This window comes from Ananas comosus, linkage group 3 (genome assembly GCF_001540865.1).
Source record: "Ananas comosus cultivar F153 linkage group 3, ASM154086v1, whole genome shotgun sequence".
NCBI lineage: Eukaryota > Viridiplantae > Streptophyta > Magnoliopsida > Poales > Bromeliaceae > Ananas > Ananas comosus.
Genome location: NC_033623.1, coordinates 13,504,664 through 13,525,136, shown reverse-complemented (window position 1 = coordinate 13,525,136; position 20,473 = coordinate 13,504,664). Strand labels below are relative to the sequence as shown.

The 20,473-nt window shown below is 38.4% G+C and overlaps 3 protein-coding genes across 12 annotated transcripts; 2 read left to right on the top strand and 1 right to left on the bottom strand.

Annotated features, from left to right (window-relative positions):
• LOC109707887 (RING-H2 finger protein ATL8-like) lies at nt 6,853-7,822 on the top strand. Its single transcript, XM_020229413.1, has one exon. It carries the CDS (start codon nt 6,969-6,971, stop codon nt 7,611-7,613), a length of 645 nt encoding a protein of 214 aa, XP_020085002.1. The 5' UTR covers nt 6,853-6,968; the 3' UTR covers nt 7,614-7,822.
• On the top strand, nt 9,915-13,053 carry LOC109707885 (protein MULTIPLE CHLOROPLAST DIVISION SITE 1). Of its 2 annotated transcripts, none has more exons than XM_020229412.1 (5): nt 9,915-10,185; nt 10,270-10,515; nt 11,630-11,700; nt 11,939-12,326; nt 12,665-13,053. In XM_020229412.1, exons 1-5 carry the CDS (start codon nt 10,129-10,131, stop codon nt 12,818-12,820), a joined length of 918 nt encoding a protein of 305 aa, XP_020085001.1. In that variant the 5' UTR covers nt 9,915-10,128; the 3' UTR covers nt 12,821-13,053. The 2 variants fall into 2 exon arrangements, with proteins under 2 accessions (XP_020085001.1, XP_020084999.1); XM_020229410.1 differs by having other exon boundaries at nt 9,927-10,185; nt 11,534-11,700.
• On the bottom strand, nt 14,668-20,226 carry LOC109707460 (monosaccharide-sensing protein 2-like). Of its 9 annotated transcripts, none has more exons than XM_020228714.1 (6): nt 19,783-20,226; nt 18,988-19,220; nt 18,140-18,706; nt 16,281-17,251; nt 15,561-15,748; nt 14,668-15,442 (listed from the first exon to the last, which is right to left on the bottom strand). In XM_020228714.1, exons 2-6 carry the CDS (start codon nt 19,064-19,066, stop codon nt 14,983-14,985), a joined length of 2,265 nt encoding a protein of 754 aa, XP_020084303.1. In that variant the 5' UTR covers nt 19,067-19,220; nt 19,783-20,226; the 3' UTR covers nt 14,668-14,982. The 9 variants fall into 9 exon arrangements, with proteins under 9 accessions (XP_020084303.1, XP_020084307.1, XP_020084310.1 ...); XM_020228718.1 differs by having other exon boundaries at nt 18,988-19,095; XM_020228721.1 differs by having other exon boundaries at nt 18,988-19,071.

The following is a 20,473-nucleotide window of genomic DNA, read 5'->3' as shown; positions in this document are numbered from 1 at the left end:
AAAATTTATGAAATTTGGTTTCTAAGTAGTTCCAACAGCGTAGATCATGTCTAATGGAACCGATCGCCGAATCGGATGTCCGATTATTGAAAACAACTTACAAGTACGAAGACTCCCGTACTTTCGAAAGCATAGGAGCCTCTCTCTCTCTCTCTCTCTCTCTCTCTCTCTCTCTCTCTCTCTCTCTCTATATATATATATATATATATAGAGTTCGGCTACTATGCTATTAATAGCATGAAGCATTTGGTGCTACCAAGTTTTTCGTCGCTAGATCTACCTTTTTGATCATTTTCGCCCGTTAGATCATACTATTCAACCAACCACCCACTCAACCCTAGGGGACCCACATCATCTTAACCACACATCTCTTAATTCAATGGCCAAAAACTTGATAGCACTAATGACTTGGTGCTATTAATAGTATATTAGCCTAGTTCTATATATATATATATATATATATATATATATATATATATATATATATATATAATTTCTCACCAACTTAATCATGAGAAACATGAAACATTTATAAGTAAAGGTACCACTGCGGTTGTTAATTAATTTCACATTTCACTTCTCATCGGCAAAAGATCTATAAAAGATACACCCTCATTTAGCTAGGTCACTCTCATCAAACATGTTAACCCAACATGTTATTTTTTTGATTAAACAGGAATATACCCTATTCGAAGTTAGATACAAAACCAGTAGAGTAACCCATGTTATCGGTGCACTGAGTTTGCATCACAGTAAAACAGTGCCTTCCATTCAAGTCTTTTTCTGGGTACTGTAGGAGACAAGGGAGAGATGTACTTTTTTTAATGGGGCTCAATCCATTTATTCATCCTACGACAAAAATTGAACGGTTCCCAGATCAAGAGAGCCCAACCTAACTTAAAAAAAAAAATAAAGTTGCTTGAGCATTTTGTAGTACTTCTTTGTCAAGCTAGCTTTACACCTTTTTTTTTTTTTTTTCCTTTTTTTAACACCACTTTTGTAGCCACCAATTTACCCGAATATAATCAGATTTACTTTGATATAATAAAAAATGTATCGATTTTCTCCAAAAGCTTAAATCACATCTAAATTCAAAACTTTTTACTAGGTCTATAATATAAACATAAACTAAATAGGAGAAAAGGAATGCAACGAGATTTGAAGTCATAACCTTTAATTATGATATCATATTAAATTAAGCCAGTAAAAAATAGTATTTTAAGATATTTTTATATTTAACAAATTAGGCTAATCATGTTTTTCACTAGTTGAAGATGTTTAGTTCGATTGATACCAATTTTACGTAGAATTACTGCTACATAGAAGACTATTAGAGCGATACAAGTTTGCAGGTTTTCTCTTATCAGTCTCGCTTTCTTTTCTAAGCTGAAAAAAAGTAAAGGTGTCCAAAATATTCGAAATCCCATACCTGACCCGGACCCGAACTGAACCCGAACCGGACCCGATAAAAAATGAATACTATATGGATAAAAAAAATTACCCATTAAAGTTTCGGGTATGGGTCCGGATATTTTATATCCATACCTGATTTGGATCCGACCCGAACCTAACTTTTAAATGGGTAGGGTCCGGAATAATTTTCAAATCCGGACCTGGACCCGGACCCGATGAAATATCCGATAGTAAATAAAAATAAATAAATTTTTGAAGTTGAAGGATCAATTTTAATATGACTTATAGATGATGAGTCACTATGTATTTTCATCCTAATGAAACCCTAGCAGTCTCTTTTACTCATTACTTTTTTCTAATTTTTTTACTCTTTGTTTTCTACTCTTTTTTTTTCATTTCATTTTCGCCAACAATATTTCGTTGTCATCATCATCATCAGTGTCATCATCATCATCAGCGACAATATTTCTTTTGAATGAATTTTATTGGACGGTACAACTTATTAGAATGCGAGTTTTTTTATGGTGGGCTTTATAGTTTGTCTATTGACTATTTAATAAAGTTTATAAATATATATATATTTATACGGATATCCGTATCCGATCTAGACCCGATCCATACCCGGTCTTGAACGGGTAGTATACGGGTAGTCACTATCCAGACCCGCTCAAATAGACCCGATGGGTATATTAGTAGCTTTAGTACCCAGATCCGGACCAAACCCGAAGTTAAATGGGTAGGGTATATATTTTTTTTGTAACCATTTCTTTTTAGGGTATGGGTACAGTATATTAATTACCCAAACCCGACCCGGTCCACGGACATCTTTAAAAAAAAGTACTAACCTCTTCTTTTTCCTTAATTACAACACAATATATTGCTGAAAATAAAATGGTCCAAAAATAGAATTTCATCTTCATAAGATACTTCGTATCTGCAGGGACATAAATATCTTTACGCACTACACTAGCTAGCTAGCAGTGAGAAATACCACAGTTGAATACACAAAAACAAAAAAACAAAAAAAAAAAAAACACATTACATGGGAAGAGTCCAAAGTAGCCCATAATGGTCAATTGAACCACCATTCTGAAAGGGAAAAGATAAGTTAACCACATGCAATGCAATCTCTAGGAAGATGCTAAGTGTGGAGGGCACTAAATTTCCCATCAAGCCTCGTCAAAAAGAGGTGATGCTCTTTAATTATTGGTGCAAAATTGCTCTTGTCCTCTTTTTGTGGCAACACCATATTAAGTTCATGCATATGTAGGGGAAATGTACTATTCATCAGCTAAATAAATATATAATTATGCAAGGAGAGAATTATAGGAAAGCTAGCTAGCTTGTTACAGGTCATTTTCAAGTAAGTGTCTGATTACTTTGTAATTGTCCTAGAAGCATCTATCTTGTTTGGGTCTAACTTCTTTTTCTTTTTTTTTTTATTTCTTTTCCTTTTCATACATTTTTTCTCTTAATGAGCCGCGCTTGGTCGAGCTGAGTTCCAGCTTGGCTTGAAATTAATTTTGAGCCAGAGATTTTGATCAAGCTTGAATTGATATTTATTCGAGTCAAACCTGATTTCGGGCTTTTAAGTCTCTAACCCTAAATGAACAGCTTGATAAATCTCCTGCTTATGTAATTTTTATAGTCTCAAGATTTATATACAGTGAATTTAAATATGGAGCTTTCACTCCAAAATAGACTTTTTTTAGAGTTTCAAATAAAAAGTTTTGGAATAATCTATCAAACTATTTATTTTCGAATTAATAAACATACATCGATCTAACATGGCCTACGGGCTTTACCTAGAAAAAATAAAAAGAAAAAAGATCATCTAACATGTGGTAGTACTGTATCTAAGAAATAAAAAATAATTTATGAACTAACTCATCAAGCCTCTAATAGATGTCTAATGTTTCTGCTATCATAAAATAAATGTTGATAATTCCATAATCTATATATGTTCCAGGTACTTCCAGGTAGTAGAAATTAATAGTAAAATTGAAGTCCTCAGTCATTCAAAATCTATGATTTTTAAGATTAAATGAAATATATTAACTTGGCTAGATTTAGAATCTCAAATAAAGACATGTGATATCGCTATATTTATAATTTCGACCTTATTCGAACCAAGCCTGATTGAGCAAAATAATGTTGAAAAGTCAGGTTAAAGTTGATTTATAGTCTAAATTCATGTTCGAGCTTGTTTTCTTTAATTTCGAGTCGAGTTTAAGCGAGCTCAAAATTAATTAAGCCAAAAGAGACCCGAGCATAAAAAAACCTTGGTTCAATTGCCAACCTTGCCTGTTACGTCCCTCTTACAAGGAAACACCATCGTAGAAAAAGGGGGCCAAATTAAAAGAAAATGTAGAGAACGATGTTTATCTGTGTGACGTAGGCTTGAATTAAATAGAAGGAAATTAATATACTAGGAGTCTGGCGTGACTTGAACTCAGGACCTCTTGCTCTAATATCACGTGAAACAACCGTTGTACTTTAAAAACTTAAGCTGTTAGAGAACGGTATTTGAACATTTTTATATTTAACAATGCTGCTTCCAAAGCTATAATAAGAGTATAGAATTTTTTAGTATAAATTATATGGCTCGGGTTATGTGAAACAACTATTTGTACTTTAAAAATATAAATTTATAAAAAATAATATTTAAATATTTTTTTATTAACATTTCCACTTTTTCTTATGTCTGGATTCGAAATTTTGTATAGTCTCATAACGTGAACTTGAATAGGGACGTCAACGGATCGGATTTGGGTCGGATTTTCAAAAATCCAAATCCAAATCCGAAAATCAAATTAAAATCTGAACCTGAATCCGAACCTGACGGATTTTAAAAATTCATACCGATATGCGACCCCGACCAAAATCCCGAAATCCGAACCCGAACCCGAAATAATAATTCCTCTTTACCATATTTCAAAATATATTATAGTAACATTAAAAATTTTTAAAACACAATCAAATAATAGAACAAGCTTATTAGGATTTGGATTTTGGAAGATAAAGTGACTATTGTATACTGTAGGAGAAAGATCCAATAGATAAAAATTATTACACATTTTATATATTGTATAAATAAATAAATAACATATATATAGTAGGGTAGGTATTATATATATACTAGATAGTATATGATATTATAGTATGAGTCGGCCTATGGTGGCTTGGTAAAAACGCACCAAACACTGTGATGCTTATAATTTTTTTAACCGGTAGATCTACTACCTCGAATTCATTTTCAACGCATTGATTATACTATTCACTAAAACACACCCACTCAACCCTAGGGGCCACATCATCCTAACCGCATATCTCTTAATCCAATGGCCAAAAATCTACAAGCATCAAATAACTTGGTACTTTTAAAAGCATAGGAGATTCAATTATATATATATATATATATATATATATAATATATATATATATATATATATATATATTTATAATAATATATAATGATATGGCATGGCTACTATACTATTATGAGTATTAGAGCCCTCGTACTCATAAGTTGTTTTCAATGATGGAGTTTTCGAATCGACGATCCACTCCGTTAAATATGATATAAAGTACTTGAAATTTCTAGAAAATAAATTTCGTAAATTTTCGAAATCATAATAAAGTTCATCAAGTGGGCATAAAATGAACGGTCAGAATCGAACGACATCCTAAAAAAGGATGATCGGATCCTTCAATTCAAGATTAGAGTTATTGATCTTTATCTATGTAGTGAATAGAATTTTCTATCAAAAATTCAACAAATTTTAATTTTTTTACACCGTTAAACTAGCAAATATTCTATACCGGCCGTTAAAAATTGTCAAATTTGTGACCTCTTGATTGTAAGGTAAATGATGTCGAAAAATTATAAAATTTGATTTCTAGAAATTTTAAATACTGTAAAAAACGTTTAACGGTATGGATCGTTGATTCGGAAGCTCTATCATCGAAAACGATTTATGAGTCCGAGAGCGATTGTACTCATAATAATATAGTGGCCGAACCCTCTATATATATATATATATATATATATATATATATATATATATATATATATATATATATATATAATTTATTCGGGTTTGGATTCGGGTTTGGGTTCGGGTCGAATAAATACAAAATTCATACACGTATCCATATTGTTAGGTTTTTTATTTTCTATACCTATAATCAAATTCATATGCATTTAGCTCGGATAAACCGGTCCCATTCGGGTTCGGATTCGGATAATATTTCAGATATCCAAATTTATTGACATTCCTAAACTTAAATTAAATAGAAAAAATTTAATAATATTAGGAACTTAATATGACTCGAATCATATTCTGATACGATGTGAAACAACCATTGTATTATAATACCTCAGCCGTTTGTATCCTGCCCCTGATACCACGAAGAACAAGCACGGCTTATTCCCTGATATGAGCCAGAGCTTTCAAGTGTTTGTAAGCATCTTCTTCCAAGTCCCAATTGGAAGAGGACATCAACTGACAGAACTAACAATGATTAAATTTTTTTATATTAACACTTTCACTTTCCCTCACGTTTGGACTTAAAATTATTTGTGAGCTCGTGTTGTTGACTTGAATTAAATATGAAAAAAAATAATACTAGGAGTCTGTCATGACTCGAATTCAGAATTTTTTACTCTAATATTATATAAAAATAGCTTTTTTATTTTAAAATTTTAAAATTTTAAAATATAACGGTTGTTTTATAACCGGTTAATTCTGTTGCTGCTGACAGAGTTATCGTGCATTATGGAATAAAATTTGGTACGTTAACGGTTAACTACAACTATAGTACTAAAAAATTCATTATAAAATTCCTCGTAAAACTACTCACGTCTAACGAAACCTCGTAACTCGTTACTCGGAGAGAGTAGGCACAACTAATGCACGCACTGTAACGAAACTAATCCGTGCGCGCGCCACCCCATGTGCCCCAGCCGCATCACCTGCCGTCCACGTCGCCATCAAGCCCATCACTGTCCGTGCAATGCACTCACCCGTGAATGATGCGCCTACGACCACATGGAAGCGCTCTCCTGTGCGGGACCCGCACGTCACAACCAATCCTCGGCCCCTCTAAGTTGGATGACGTGGCCGTAATCACAGCCGCGCGTCCGATCATTCTGGGGTCTGTTGTGATCATTTGGAGGGCCGTGATGCGCGCCACGTATGGTGCGTTCACTTCTTTTTTTTATTTTTCCCTCCCCTACCAAAAGAGGACAAACATATGTCCTTATTAAGTAGCATGCCGTCCACGTCATACGGTGGCATTATGATTCCTTGTTAGGGGCATTTTCGTCCAGGAAAGATTTGTGGTACGAGCCTTGTAATTTCGGGTAAAGTGGAGGTCCTTTTTGCTAAAATCAAAAACATTTTTTGGTTGTAATATAAATAAACCCCAGATCCGAACCCTCTCCCTCCTCCCATCGCCCTACCTCTTCCTCTCTCTCTCTCTCTCTCTCTCTCGCTCTCTCTCTCTCTCTCTCTTTCTCTTTCTCTTCTTCGTTCTCGCTTGGTGATGATCAAATGGCTCGGGCGATGAGGATCCTCGAGGCTAACTCTTCCAACATCGGGGCGGAGGCCCCAGAGCCGCTCGCCGTGGACTCCGACGTGGTGGTGATCCTCGCGGCGCTCCTCTGCGCCCTCATCTGCGTCGTCGGCCTCTCCCTCGTCGCGCGCTGCGCCTGGATCCGGCGATCCTCGCCATCCTCTTCCTCCGCCGGCGGGGAATCTCGCCCTCCGCGGACTCCCGCGGCGGCGCCGAGCAAGGGGCTGAAGAAGAAGGCGATCCGGGCGCTCCCGAAGGTGGCGTACGGCGGCGGCGGCGGCGGCGGCGGCAGCGGCTGCGCGGCGATGAAGGCGTCGGAGTGTCCGATCTGCCTCGCGGAGTTCGAGGAGGGGGAGGAGATCCGGATCCTGCCGCAGTGCGGGCACTGGTTCCACGTCGCATGCGTCGACACGTGGCTCGGCTTCCATTCGTCGTGCCCCTCGTGTCGCCGCATCCTCGTCGTCCCCGCGTCTCCTTCTCCTCCCCCTCCCCCTCCCCCGCCGCGGTGCCAGAGGTGCGGCGCGTGCTCCTCGTCGTCGTCGTCGTCGTCGTCGTCGTTGGCGGCGGCGGCGGCGGCGGAGGAAAGCGGGGCGATGGAGGACGCCGAAAGGTACCTGCCCTAGCTATAATCCCCTACCGGTTGAGCTCGCAATTGTACAACATTTCTCTGTCTCTTTCCGTTTTCTGATTTGGGGAATTGCGAGTGGTGGAGATGCTGATGAGATAAGGGCGTGGCAATGCTATTACTCTGTATTTATCAAAATTCCTGTAAATTAATTAAATATCGACACAGCAATAGACGGATTCTCTTTTGCTGCTTCTTCTGCAGTAATTATTTCCTCCCCCCCCCCCCCCCCCCCCCCNCTCTCCTTTTTATATGCAATAGATCGTGAGAATTGGACCACAAAAAATGCCCGAGATATATTTGTCGGGGATGCTTTAATTTGGGTCGGAGATCACGGAAAGCATGTGAGTGGGGAAAGAGAAAGAGAGACGCGAGAGAGAGAGAGATGGATGTGGGGGACCCGCTTGATATGCGCGAGGGGTTTTAACGGAAAATCACTGGCGCCTGAGTCCTCGAGCATGTGCAGCAACAGCAAAAGCAGCAGCAGCAGCAGCAGCAGTAGAGGTGAAAAAGCTGGACACTGAAGAGAGAGGTTGAAACAATTGGGTAAGATGGCGGGAAAAAGTAATATTTTATTATTATTATTTGACTGAATTACAGAAAATATTTTTTTCTTTTAATATTAAAAAATTAATATTTTATTCTATTAATATCTTAAATTATTGCATTTGATCTCTCCTTTCCTTATCGTTTCATTATTATTCTATTCTTTTTTATAATTTATATCGAAAACGACTCTCAAAAAATAAAAATATATTAAAAAATTATTTTTTTATAAAAGAAGTTAAGTAATTTGGTCATTTTATTCTCTTTATTAACATCACACTCTTTTGAAAATACTTCTAAAATTTTAACAAGAGCAAAATATAGATTTTTAAATGTCAGAAAAAAAAAATAAAAAAATAAGTATTTACAGTAAAGTTTTCTTTATTTTTATTATTTAGAGAATAAGCTGGTAAATAATTTTGCTTTGTTCAATTTTTACAAAGAAAAACTCAATAAAAAAAAAATAAAAAGTATTTTTTGAATTTAAATTACGGATGTAAATAAATAAAACTATTGGCTGCAACAGGTGCATATATCTGAATGTTTTTGCGCACTGCACCTTCACCAGTAAATTGGGCTCGTAACACGTGATGGAACTCATAATTGATGGACAGCTATGCATGCGATGCATGATAGTTTGTACGGAGCACAATTTATGAGGCCCAATGCCTAAAATTTTTCTACATGTTCATTTGGTTTGGATCTCGTCTCTTCCACGGCGGGCTTAAAAGCCCAAAATTAATAGAAAATAATAATAAAACTTAGCTAAAGATTAATTATGTATTAGCTTCATGCTTTTTTTTCATTTTCAAATTATTCAAAGAGTAATGCTATTCATACACGCTCACCCAACTCCATCCTATTTTCAGCGGTTTAGCCACTCTCTAATCTACAATTTGAAAGATATAAAAAAAAAAGGGTCAAAAGAACCGACCTGAGTCTCGAACTAAGCTGATTGATTCTCTTGATCTAATTTTTCTTCTGCTCAATTTCAAACCTAATCTTGACCTGCCTATATATACATTTATTTAACCTAACCTTCCCTATTAAATTTCCTTCTACATTAGTGGATTGGCATTGGTGTGCCCTTTTAATTAGTTGAATCCAACACAAAATAAAGGGGAAGTCGAAGCCCTTCTCTCCACCATCCACCACTGCCCCTATAAAACTATAACTTATCTCCTCATTCAATGAAGATCTTTCACTAAAGTCGCGTAGTATTAGTAACTTTTTGGTATATAATGTGATGCATTAAGATCTCTTGCTTGTTTAGTAATACTTTATTGTTGATTTAATCCCCACTAAATTTTGGCTCCTAGAAGATGTAGTAGACCACTAGTGATATTGTTTCCATCTCTCACTCTAATAATCGTCTTCCCACACCCTTGGAAACTTCTTTATTGGAAGGCACTTTATTTAGATCCAATATGTTTCTACAGTTAAAAATATTAATAAATCCTTTTTGGAATGGAATTTCATTCACAGAAAAATAACTCTATAGCTCATCAGTGATAAACATGTATTCAATCTGTCGATATTGAATGGATATAATTACTGTATGGTCAGAAAATAAAAATATGTCGAGTTAAAAAAAAAATTTTAATTTTCTCAAAGAGAAGATAGATGCGTGGTCATTGAGAAAAAGCCTAGTATTGGAGCTAAAAAGCTCCCATAGTAATATCTTTAATATGTAAAGTAATTTTTCTATAAATCATGTTAAATATTGTTATATTTAAATTTTCAAGCCTCTTGAGTGAAACAAAAGTAAGAGCCTTTTTTTTGCTGACGTGGTGGACCACATCCAATCAAAGTCCCGAAAATGCCAAAAACTCGGTTCGCCTCTCACTGTTCGGAACCCGCTCTTCACCGTTCCAACATAAACCCTAGCTCAACGTGAGGCGATCGTCGCTTCCGCGCGTCGCTAACCCTAGCCCTCGATCCGCTCCATCCTTCATGTTGAGGCGACAATGGCGTCCGCTTCCGGGGCGCTCTGCATCCTCTCGATCCAATCCCCCCGTTATAGGGTAACTTCTCGACCCCTCTCCTCCTCCCATTTCGTGCCCTAATCCCAATTTCTTACTGTTTCGATTGGATTTCTCAATTTGTAGAATCGAACTCGCGAATTGAAGGGTTTGCGTTTTACCAATTTGGGATTCGGTTGTCGCGGGAGATCGCGGTGGGTCTTTGTGGTTAGGGCTTCGGATGGGCACTCTGTTGATCCGGCTAAGGATGAGGGGGGTGTGGGGGGTGGAGTTCGTGGGGAGGTGGAGAAGAATGAGTTGGGTTTCTTCGCGGAAGGAAAAATTGGTTCTCTAAGGGAAATGGTGGTTGCTCTGCCCTCATCCGTGCTCGCGGTGCGATCATTTTGCTCTCTTTTTATTTTGATAGCATTTATTCTTTATTTTAGCAGTAAAAGTCGGAGTTTACATGCTTAAATGTATATATTCATGTAACTACTTGTGCAATCACAAAATATGCTGCCTTGATGAAAATTCCGCCTTGATGAAAATCCATGGAAATGCTGCAATATTTCCTATGAAATTTTGGTAGTTTTATCCAAAATCAAAGCAAAGTGAAAGAGTTTAGTATATAGCCTTCGTTTAAACCAACAGTTATTTGAATTTGCTTTTGGTAACTGTGACTCCCCAATAGCTAAGGGCTCTAGTATAATAATAATATTATACTTATGCATTTTGGGCCGATAGTTTGGGTCCAACGAGTTATTAATGCTAATAAGCTGGGTCGTTATATTTGGTATTAAAGCCGGTTTGCCAGCTGGAAGAGTGAGATGGGTCTCACATCACTTGGTGATCATAGGCTAGGGTGGTATCGAACCTGGCGAGAATGCTAGGGTTTAAATAGGAGGAGTTTGTGATGCTCCAATGGGTAAGAGCTCTAGTAATAATAAATGGAATAAGCATTTTGGGCCGATTGTTTGGGCCCAACAAGTTATTCTAGTTATCGCATTAGTAATCATTTCTTGCTGCAAACCTTAATGATATTTATACATTTTGTAAATCTATGAAAACTGAAGGAGGGACATGTTAGCCTTTGCATGCTGCTGTATGAGTTTATAGCTTCTGTGGTATTACTTTATTTACGTGGAATTAAATTGTCTCCCACTTTATGGCCAGTAATTTTAACCTATGATCTATTAATATCAACTGAAGTTTGGTTGCATGAGTGGGGATTTTCGTTCTCAATAATTGGTGCAACTAGGGATGTTTTCCTCATTGAGTAGTACTATTTTTCATAGTGCCATGTGCCTATTTGAGAGCAAAGCAAATATTGTAAATTCTTTTTCTGCATTTGTTCTATAATGCTTTCCACGCCTTTTCATCCTCTCTGAGATTTATTTTTTGGTTTTTGCAGGTGAGAAAAAATATTGATTCAAAGTTCACTCTTGGTGTATGCATAACATTTGCAATTTTGATGATTGTTGCAAGACAAATTATGCTTAAAATGCAGAGCCAGAGCAACCAAGGTTCTGTTGCTGACCTTGTAAGGCGTGGCCAGTTAAAATCTGATCGAAGAGGCATGTATGTTCTTTGGGTCTTTAGTTATATCCAATTTCATCTTGCTTGTTCCTACAAATACATAATCATATCTGAATAACGCATAGAATGGCTTTGGTCAATTTCTTAAGATTTAGCTGTGTACTTCTATTACATAGTCCGGCTTATGCATATCAATTATGAAGGCTTTCAAATGAATGATATGCATTTTGTTCGTTTCACTATGCTATAGTGATGCTTTAATGGTTTCTTCTCTCTGCAGCACAAAGCCTTTAAAATATGACGACCCTTTTAACAATCCTTTAGTAAAGATGGACAAGGATAATTCAACTATTCAAATGTTTGGGAAGGTTTATCGCTTGGCTCCTGTTACCCTTACCAAAGAGCAGCAATCAATCCATCAGAAGAGGAGATCGCGTGCATACCAGTGGAAGAGGCCAACGGTTTTTCTCAAAGAAGGTGATTCCGTACCACCAAATGTCGATCCTGAGACGATCAGATGGATTCCAGCCAATCACCCATTTGCAGCTACTTCCATTGACATCGATGAGGACATCGCCAAAAGCAATGTGTATCAAAAGGACGGCGTTCCCTTTCGCGTTAAAGCTGAGCATGAAGCGTTGCAGAAGAAACTGCAATCTCTACGAGATGTGAGTGCTCATTTACTATTCTCTTCATCTTTTGGTGTAATTCATAGTATGTAGGATATGAGGAAGAAAATAAGATACTGGAAGTATATTGCAGATAATTTACTCTTATATTCAAATATTCAAGTTAGCTAAAGATCAACTGTTATTTTTTGTACACTGTTTCATTTTTTGTCCGGACAAGTTTTTCAGCAGACTTTCTTTTCTTTTTTTTCAAATAACTTTCGAGTCTTCCAGTACATGTCAAAGAATATGGCTCTTCTGTTACTTAACTATGTGATATAGAAGATATCATGCATTAAAGGACTTTGCAAGCTTAACACTGTGCTTACTTGTTTCAGCATCCACAATTCAAGTCATCGGAGAAACCACAAGAGCCGCCGGAAAACAGTAAGCCTGCTAATAACAAGAACAACCACATTGCGTCGAAGTCCGGCGAGGACTTTGATATTTCCGATAGCGGGTCACGACATGAATTGAATGGAAACTTAGATTGACCAATTCAATGTTACTTTCAATAGCTGTTTGGATAGTTTTCTGTAAATAGAAAATTTTCAAAGTCAACTTGCAGTTTTGTTGTACGAGTCTCAGAAAATAGAGATGAGATACAGGTCCATTTTTCTTTTACGTGTTGTTTTGTTTGGCCAAAAGGAAATTATATGTAGATCTTACTGAATGACTTTCCTCTTATTGCTTCCGATTCGTTCGTTGTGCTTCTTTCTAAATCAAATAAATTCTAATCACTCCTGTGATGTTTTATTATGGTTTACAGTAATCACTATTCTTCTACTATCTATAGAATTGAATGATAAAAATGCGTGTGACCATACGTTAAAACGGTTAAATTCGCGGGCCTGGATGTAAGATAAATGCAGAGTGCGATTACTTAACCAAAGTAAATGATTTAACGAATTCTCCAAATCGAACAAGATAGTGTGGCGGGGCTTTTATCGACCAAGGAGTTGTAAGTGCGGCTAGATTAATGTCTAACCTGGGCTCAGGTTTTGTTTACAATGTTTAGATAACATGTTAGTTGTGAAAATAAGCTGTGAGGAATGATCATGATTAACTCTTTTTCTTTTCTTTTCCTTTTTTTCTTTTTTTTTTTTTTCTTCTAGAGAAAGCCTGCAGAGGTAACTTAGGCTTCGTTTGGAATTACAGAGAGATTGCGTTACGTTCGGTGAGAAAATACAATAGAAAAATATTTTGTTTATTTCTTTACGTAATATTGCGTTCTGTATATCACAATAAATCGATTATAATATATTTTCTGCGGTTCCATCGGATAATACATAAGCACATCTCTATATACTTTTATCCTAATCCTATTTTATACAATAACGTCAGATAGATCTCAATACTAAACTAAAACTTACTGATATTAATTGTGTTAAAGATGTTAATCATTTCTTGAGTTATGTTAATCATTTTTTTATTCTGACCTTCCCCAACCCATCATGGGTGGGATAGTTCGGCCGGCACCAAAATGTGGTACTAACATTTGCTTTAATGCAGAGAGTTGAAATGATTTTGTCTGCCACATCATCTTAAATCTAAGATTTATTTTATTTTATTTTTTTAGGTATTTTAAATTCAAGATTTTGATACTATGGGACGGCAGGCAGATATTATTTGACGCTGCGGATTCTCATGCACAGAAAATTTTTATGCACTATCGCTGTCCACCCCACCCTTACAGCTGATAAACGTCATCAGGCTGCCGCCAGTGGTGAAAATCAATCAGGCCCTCTCATTGCGTAGATTTAGGAAATAATTAGACTAGAAGTACCAAAAGCAACAAATCAGTGGAATGTAACCATCACGTAAGTTGCCTCATAACCAATCAGGAGAGAGGAGAAATGAATCATTCAAATGTATCTCATCCCCCTCGAAAATGACACAACACCCCCGTTTAGTATAAGACCACATCATGAGACTAAGACCTCTACAGCATTTCCGCGACACAGCAATTAATTTCAAATCTAGTATAACACCCCTCCTTATCTAATACCTGCATATATAGATTATTTCAAGTTTGTTGTTATTATTTTAGTTCATTTTGGATCCTACAATAGGGGCCTCCATGATTTTCATGATGTATACTGCACAGTTTTTTTTTTTTTTTTTAAGAAATAGGTAGCACGCTATCCGCTTCGTTTATTTCATTTAGAAATAAACTTAGTAAGAAATGTAAATCAACTAAGATTCGAACTTGAATATTAGGTACCAATCACCAAACCTTTTGTCACTTGCTCTAGTGACGATCGGTTGTATACTGCACAGTTGAGTGTTAAATAGTAGGCTCTCAGAGCATTTTGTTTCAGCATAGTATGATTTCTCAGACTAAGAAACTGGAACTAAGATGCGCCCACCTCGTACAACAACACAATGATAGTTACAAAACAAATATCCCAGTGTAAACAAAATACAATGCGACAAGAAACATTGAAACCAAAATAGAACAAAGAACCAAAAAAAAAAAAAAGAAGCAATTATTTAGATTTTCTACTTAAAATTCCTCATAGCCAAATAGAGTAACCAAGTCATCCATCATCACCCTAGCTGAAGCCCTAGCTTATCCTTATTTGCTCCTCTTTCTCTCTCGCATTGACTATGTCGCTTCCAGGGATAAGCGATCAGGGTGCAACTAATAGTACAGTTAGCCGAGAACAGCTGATGAGCTTTTAGCAGCCTGCGCCCTCTTCGCCCCGACTGCGAAGAACTCGGTAATGACCTCGAGAGGCATTCCCTTCGTTTCCGGAACCTTCAAGAAAACAAATATAAAAGCGAACACGCAGACGACGGCATAGATTCCGAACACACCAGCGAGCCCGATTGCGGTCAACATGACGGGGAGGGTATAGGTTACGATGATGTCCCCGGCCCAGAAGGTGAGGGCGCAGATCGCGATGCACACGCCGCGGACCGAAGTAGGGAATATCTCCGCACAGAGGATGTTCGGGATCGGGCCGAACCCCATCACGAAGCAGCAGAAGTAAATGATGACGCTAATGGTGGAGAGCACCGCGTGGAGGACCGTGCTCAGCTGGGCCACGTTAGCCACAACCAAGACAAATAAAGAAGCTATCAAGATCGGAATTGTCGCCAAAAGTAGGAACCTGCATAAAGGGGCACAATTATTGTACCTTTTTGCTATGTATACTAGTGCAATGGTTGCACCACAACGATACAAATATGTGGAAGCGAGAGAAGCGTTAGAGGGGAAAGAGAGAGAACCTTCTCCCACAAATATCCATTAGTCTCATGGCAATGCCGATGCTAGGAAGCATCAAGAGGGTTGTGATGGCACTGATAAGAATAGATGCCGAATCAGAGCTGATACCAATGTTTGCAAGAAGAACTTCGACGCCGGCTTGCTTGAGTATCTGAGGAGTGTAGTAGAGGACCCCATTTATGCCAGCAAACTGCGGAGGTAACGAAAGTAAGGGATAGTTACTAACAGACAAAAGTAATACAGAAGATAATGATATATAAAGGCGAGGGGGTCGACAATAGGCATATTAGTTCGATGAAAGAGTATAAAATACGGCAATTGCGAGGTGCAAACTGCTTGATGTTTTGCGGGTTGCATGCATTGCTATTTTCCAGCGGATAAGAGGACGTGAGAAACCCAAGATAATATTATAGCCAGAAAGGATTGGAAAGTAATAACAATGTAAAGCTATTTAACAGCCATATGTAGAAGTATACTAATTAACATGTGTTGGTTATTCCGTGACGATAAGCAAAGCCAAATAGAACGAGCGTAGAGTCATTCTTTTAGAGCAAATTAAGCTGGTTCTCATGAGAAAGCACATTTAAAGAGTAATTACATCTATAGCTACCTTCATCAGGATAAACAATCACATCCAGTGCGAAAAAACATGCGGACAGAATGACAAAACCAAACACAAAGTAATCACCATCTGTTTCCCCCAAAATTAAAACCATCGTTACCTGCTGAAGTATCTGAATCCCGACTCCAACAATCAACGCATGCCTCACTCCAGGTTCGAAGAGATCGTGCCACCTCGGACCCTTAACAGCCGTCTCCGACGGGTGGAGCATTGCGGGCCCCACTGGGTGCTGGTCCATGAGCTCCTTAGAGAAAAGAGCGGGCTGGCTCACCAATGCAGCAGCCTGAACAAACTCACTCTCTTCGGGGGTTTCACCACCTGGAATCGAAAGAAGCGAACCCCTCCGTGAACCGGCCCCACCCTCTTGGTGCAAATAGATTCTCCTAAACCCACCTTCCTTTCCATCCACCCCTTCTTTTTCCGACCATTTCCATGCTAGTTGCCAACCCCCGCCAATTCCCATACTACTCACTGCCTCACCAGTAGTACTTCTCCGCATGAGACTGCTATTTCTTCCCATGCTCAATATGCTATCATGACCGGTTTGTGCTTGGGTTATCTCTTTTCCCTCCAGGCTCGTTGTTTGCCTAGAAAGCAATGGGCTTTGAAGATTATTATCATCAGAGTCGCCTCCTGCATCCTCAGATGCGTAGTCTTCACCCTCTCTGTGAAGACTCTCCTCATCCCACTGCTCAGTTTTGGGTTGTTGTTCTGCTACGCTGAACATGCTCCCAAAATTGGGAAATAGTGTGCTCCGCATGCTTCCCATTTCGGGAAGTTTTTCATGGACACTGCCGAAAAGAGTGACTAGAGGATCCATTAGAGGTATATTTTGGTTCTGCACGCTACCATGGCGAGAGACGATGGTCAGGGCACTTCCCAGGGCGCTCTGTCCCTTAGTGGGTCGGGCAACCCACGATAGACCTTCTTCGGGGCCGTACAATGTGACTTGATCCTTATCGACGGTCTCACCTTGGTCATCGATGAGCTCATTGGCCGGCCCGATGATGTACTCTTCGATGGACGTGTCTCCCCCGACTCCCAAGCCTTCAACAAGTAGGGCCATTTCTCCTATGAAATTGAACAAAAAATTTCCATTTAGTGGCTCAAATGTACCGTTGTGTTGTTGCTAAGCTCGCTCATATTATTAATCACACTAACTTTGAGGTGAGAAAAAAAAAAAAAAAAAAAACAAGTATCGGTTGTTATGGAAAAATAATGAATAGACGAGTAAGCTTATCCTCGCACAATTTTTATATGAAACAATCAGTTGAATGAACTATTTTGCTGAGTATGGTCAGAAAAGAGGCCTTTTTTCTGAGTTCAAGGAGACACTCCAATATCTTAGCATTACATACATGCTTTATACACATCTTAAGATATACAAGTAGGAAATAATTTATAATGGCAGAGAAAATGCTAAGTATACAGAATATTAGCAGAATAGTAAAAATTGACTTTAACTCTGTTCCTTCAGTAATATTAACTTGGGACGAGGTTCAAATATATCTATCATGTCATACATCATGCTATGAATCAATTCGCTTAACCTTAAAATAGATTCATACAGTTGAAAGAATATGATGCTGAGAAGCAATTGGCCTGTAAGTATCTCCATCAATATGGGAGTAATTAGTAAAGTTGAAAATCCATCAATATGAGAATAATTAGTAAAGTTGAAAATTCCTGTGGTCCACAAGCATCTTCATAATATCGAATACAATGATAAACTATGAACAGTTTGAAAACGAACCAACACTATTGAGTATGTGGTTGTACAGATGATTGAGCAGCTGAAGATTCTCTCTTATGCTCTACCTAAAATTTCAAGTATTCATGATTTACAAGGAAAACAAACAGTAAGAAATCGTAGCAAAGAAGCAGCTAAGAATAATCCATTCCACACATAGAGGTGTGATTGTTAATCAGAGAGAATTATGTATCATTGGCACAACAAACCTGAGACGTCTTCCCTTCCACGTATTCTCTGTAAAACCCGTTTGGCCTCCAACATTCGCCCTTTGCTCACAAGCCACCTTGGTGATTCCGGTAGATAAAATACAGTTAATGCAAAGTACAAGAGTGAAGGAATTGAGAGCACTCCCAACATTATTCTCCAATCCGGCTTAGGCATTAATGACATCCCGAATACCATGCAGTAAGATAAAAACATCCCTCCCGAACCACTGAATTGCGGCAGCGTATTCAACAATCCTCTTATATCCGCAGGGGCAGTCTCCGAAATATATACAGGGATAAGAGTGACGGCCAAACCGATACCAAAGCCATCTATAAGCCTTGCTAAGAGCAAGACATAGACATTGGGAGACCATAACATTACGATGCCGCTAACGAAGTAGAGGACGGATGAGACGATTAGCATAGGCCGCCTGCCGACGCAGTCGGATACTGCTCCGGAGAACGTTGTTATAATGGTGGCCCCGATGAGTGACATGGCCACGATTAGCCCCTCGATTGTCGGCTCGCTTTCCAATTTGAATTCTTTCTTTATGTACAGAACAGCTCCTGCCGAAATATTAAGCTTTGGTTTATTTTGAACAATGCAATCCTCATTCAGAACAAGAACTCGAACAGTATATTGCAAGGCCTCAATAATCAAACAAGACCAAGGAGCCATGGCATATATAAGTGGCAAACAGTTAAAGGAAAAATAACAAAACCTAAAAACAGGCTCCAGTTACTCAAACGATTGCATAAGAATTCTCAATCAACCAGGAAAAATTGAAGATTACTCTGAAGTGACATAAGACCTAAATAAAGCCAGGTACTTCGATCGAGAAACTCACCGGCAATCGTAGCATTGTCCCATCCCTGCAACAAGTTCCCGATCGAAGCTGCGATGGCAACTAGAGCAGCCCCCGCCATCTCTTCTAGGAAAGGAACAAATCAATTACCTGAATGAGAAACCTTGGCGCACACAAATCACAATCCAAACTCAAAGTTTGTGGAATCTCAATCCAATCACCACTTATTTGGGCATTAAATCAAAAGGAGAAATCACAGAGAGTTCCCTACCTCACTGTAAACAAAGCGAAGATCAGTAACAACGAATAAGCAGATATGGAAACAAAGATTAAAACTTTGAGCACACCCAAGGAGCGAGGTGGAATTAGGAACAAGTGCGGCGACAATAAGCTCACCCGAAACCCTAGCTCCGTGGAAACCCTAACTCTTCCTCTCTCTCTCTCTCTCTCCCCGTGTGCCCTTTACAGGGTCTCCGTGTACGGACAAAAGCTCAGAGGAAGGTGCACAACAACCCAACCCCACCCCAAATTGGGAAAGCTTAAAAAATGGAGCAAAACCAATACGAAAAGCTCCCCCTACACTTCCCCAACCACTACTAGACACACTAAACTCTCTCACTCCCTGGGAAGCGCTTATCCTCACCACTCAAAAGCACCCCAAAGAAATATAAATAAAAACCCAACATTCCCCGTAAAGGTCACACCTTTCTATGGTGTCCTCGACCCAGAGATCAAATGAGCTCGTTTTCTCAAGTACCGACTTGATAAATCATAAATATTTCCGTGTCTCCACCCAAAAGCACCAGAAAAGCTTAAAAATACGCGTAAAGGTCTCACCTTGCTAGGGTTTTCTCCACCCAGAGATCGAATGAGCTCGTATTCTCAAATACCCATCTGAGGAGTTGGAATTACTTTTTGTTACTTCTCCTCGGGAACCTTCAGGTGTCTCCAATCAAGAAGAGCCAAAGGGGGCTTTTTTAAATAAAAAATAAATATCTTCAAGTACACCCAATCATGCTCTGTTACCGCTGTGACCACACTTAAAAGACTTAACACTGTTGCTCCACTAAGAATGCGCTGGAATCTACACGATTTTTACTGCTCCAAATAGCGAGGAGACCCCCCAAATATCCCAAATTTTGGTTCTTCTACGCGACCCATAATATAAAACGTCATTTTTTTCCCCTCCCAAGCTACCCGTCAAAGTGAACGGAAGAGGAAAGAAGCCAAGTGAGGGAGAAAGAGAGTTGATAATACGTGAAGGGAACGTGAAAGTGTTTCGCTGTTCCCTTCTCCACCCTCGTTTTATACGGACCAAAAATATTAAAAAAAAATTTCATTTTAAAAGGAAAATTTTTTTTAATTCCCCTATTTTTCAGCTTTTTGTGCCTCCCTAAAGTGGAACTTTATTAATTCAAAAAATTGGCTTATCATAATTACTACTGCATAATATATATAATAATAATAGAGAGAGAGAGAGAGAGAGAGAGAGAGAGAGAGAGAGAGAGAGAGAGAGAGAGAGAGAGAG

Coding starts and splice junctions, on each gene's coding strand:
- LOC109707887 (XM_020229413.1), top strand. CDS start 6,969: ATGGCTCGGGCGATGAGGATCCTCGAGGCTAACTCTTCCAACATCGGG.
- LOC109707885 (XM_020229410.1), top strand. CDS start 10,129: ATGGCGTCCGCTTCCGGGGCGCTCTGCATCCTCTCGATCCAATCCCCC. Junction 10,516..11,533: donor TGCCCTCATCCGTGCTCGCG/GTGCGATCATTT, acceptor TGGTTTTTGCAG/GTGAGAAAAAATATTGATTC. Junction 11,701..11,938: donor AAATCTGATCGAAGAGGCAT/GTATGTTCTTTG, acceptor TTCTCTCTGCAG/CACAAAGCCTTTAAAATATG.
- LOC109707460 (XM_020228714.1), bottom strand. CDS start 19,066: ATGGCGGGGGCTGCTCTAGTTGCCATCGCAGCTTCGATCGGGAACTTG. Junction 18,707..18,987: donor GGACAATGCTACGATTGCCG/GTGAGTTTCTCG, acceptor ATATTTCGGCAG/GAGCTGTTCTGTACATAAAG. Junction 17,252..18,139: donor TGGAAGGGAAGACGTCTCAG/GTTTGTTGTGCC, acceptor TCAATTTCATAG/GAGAAATGGCCCTACTTGTT.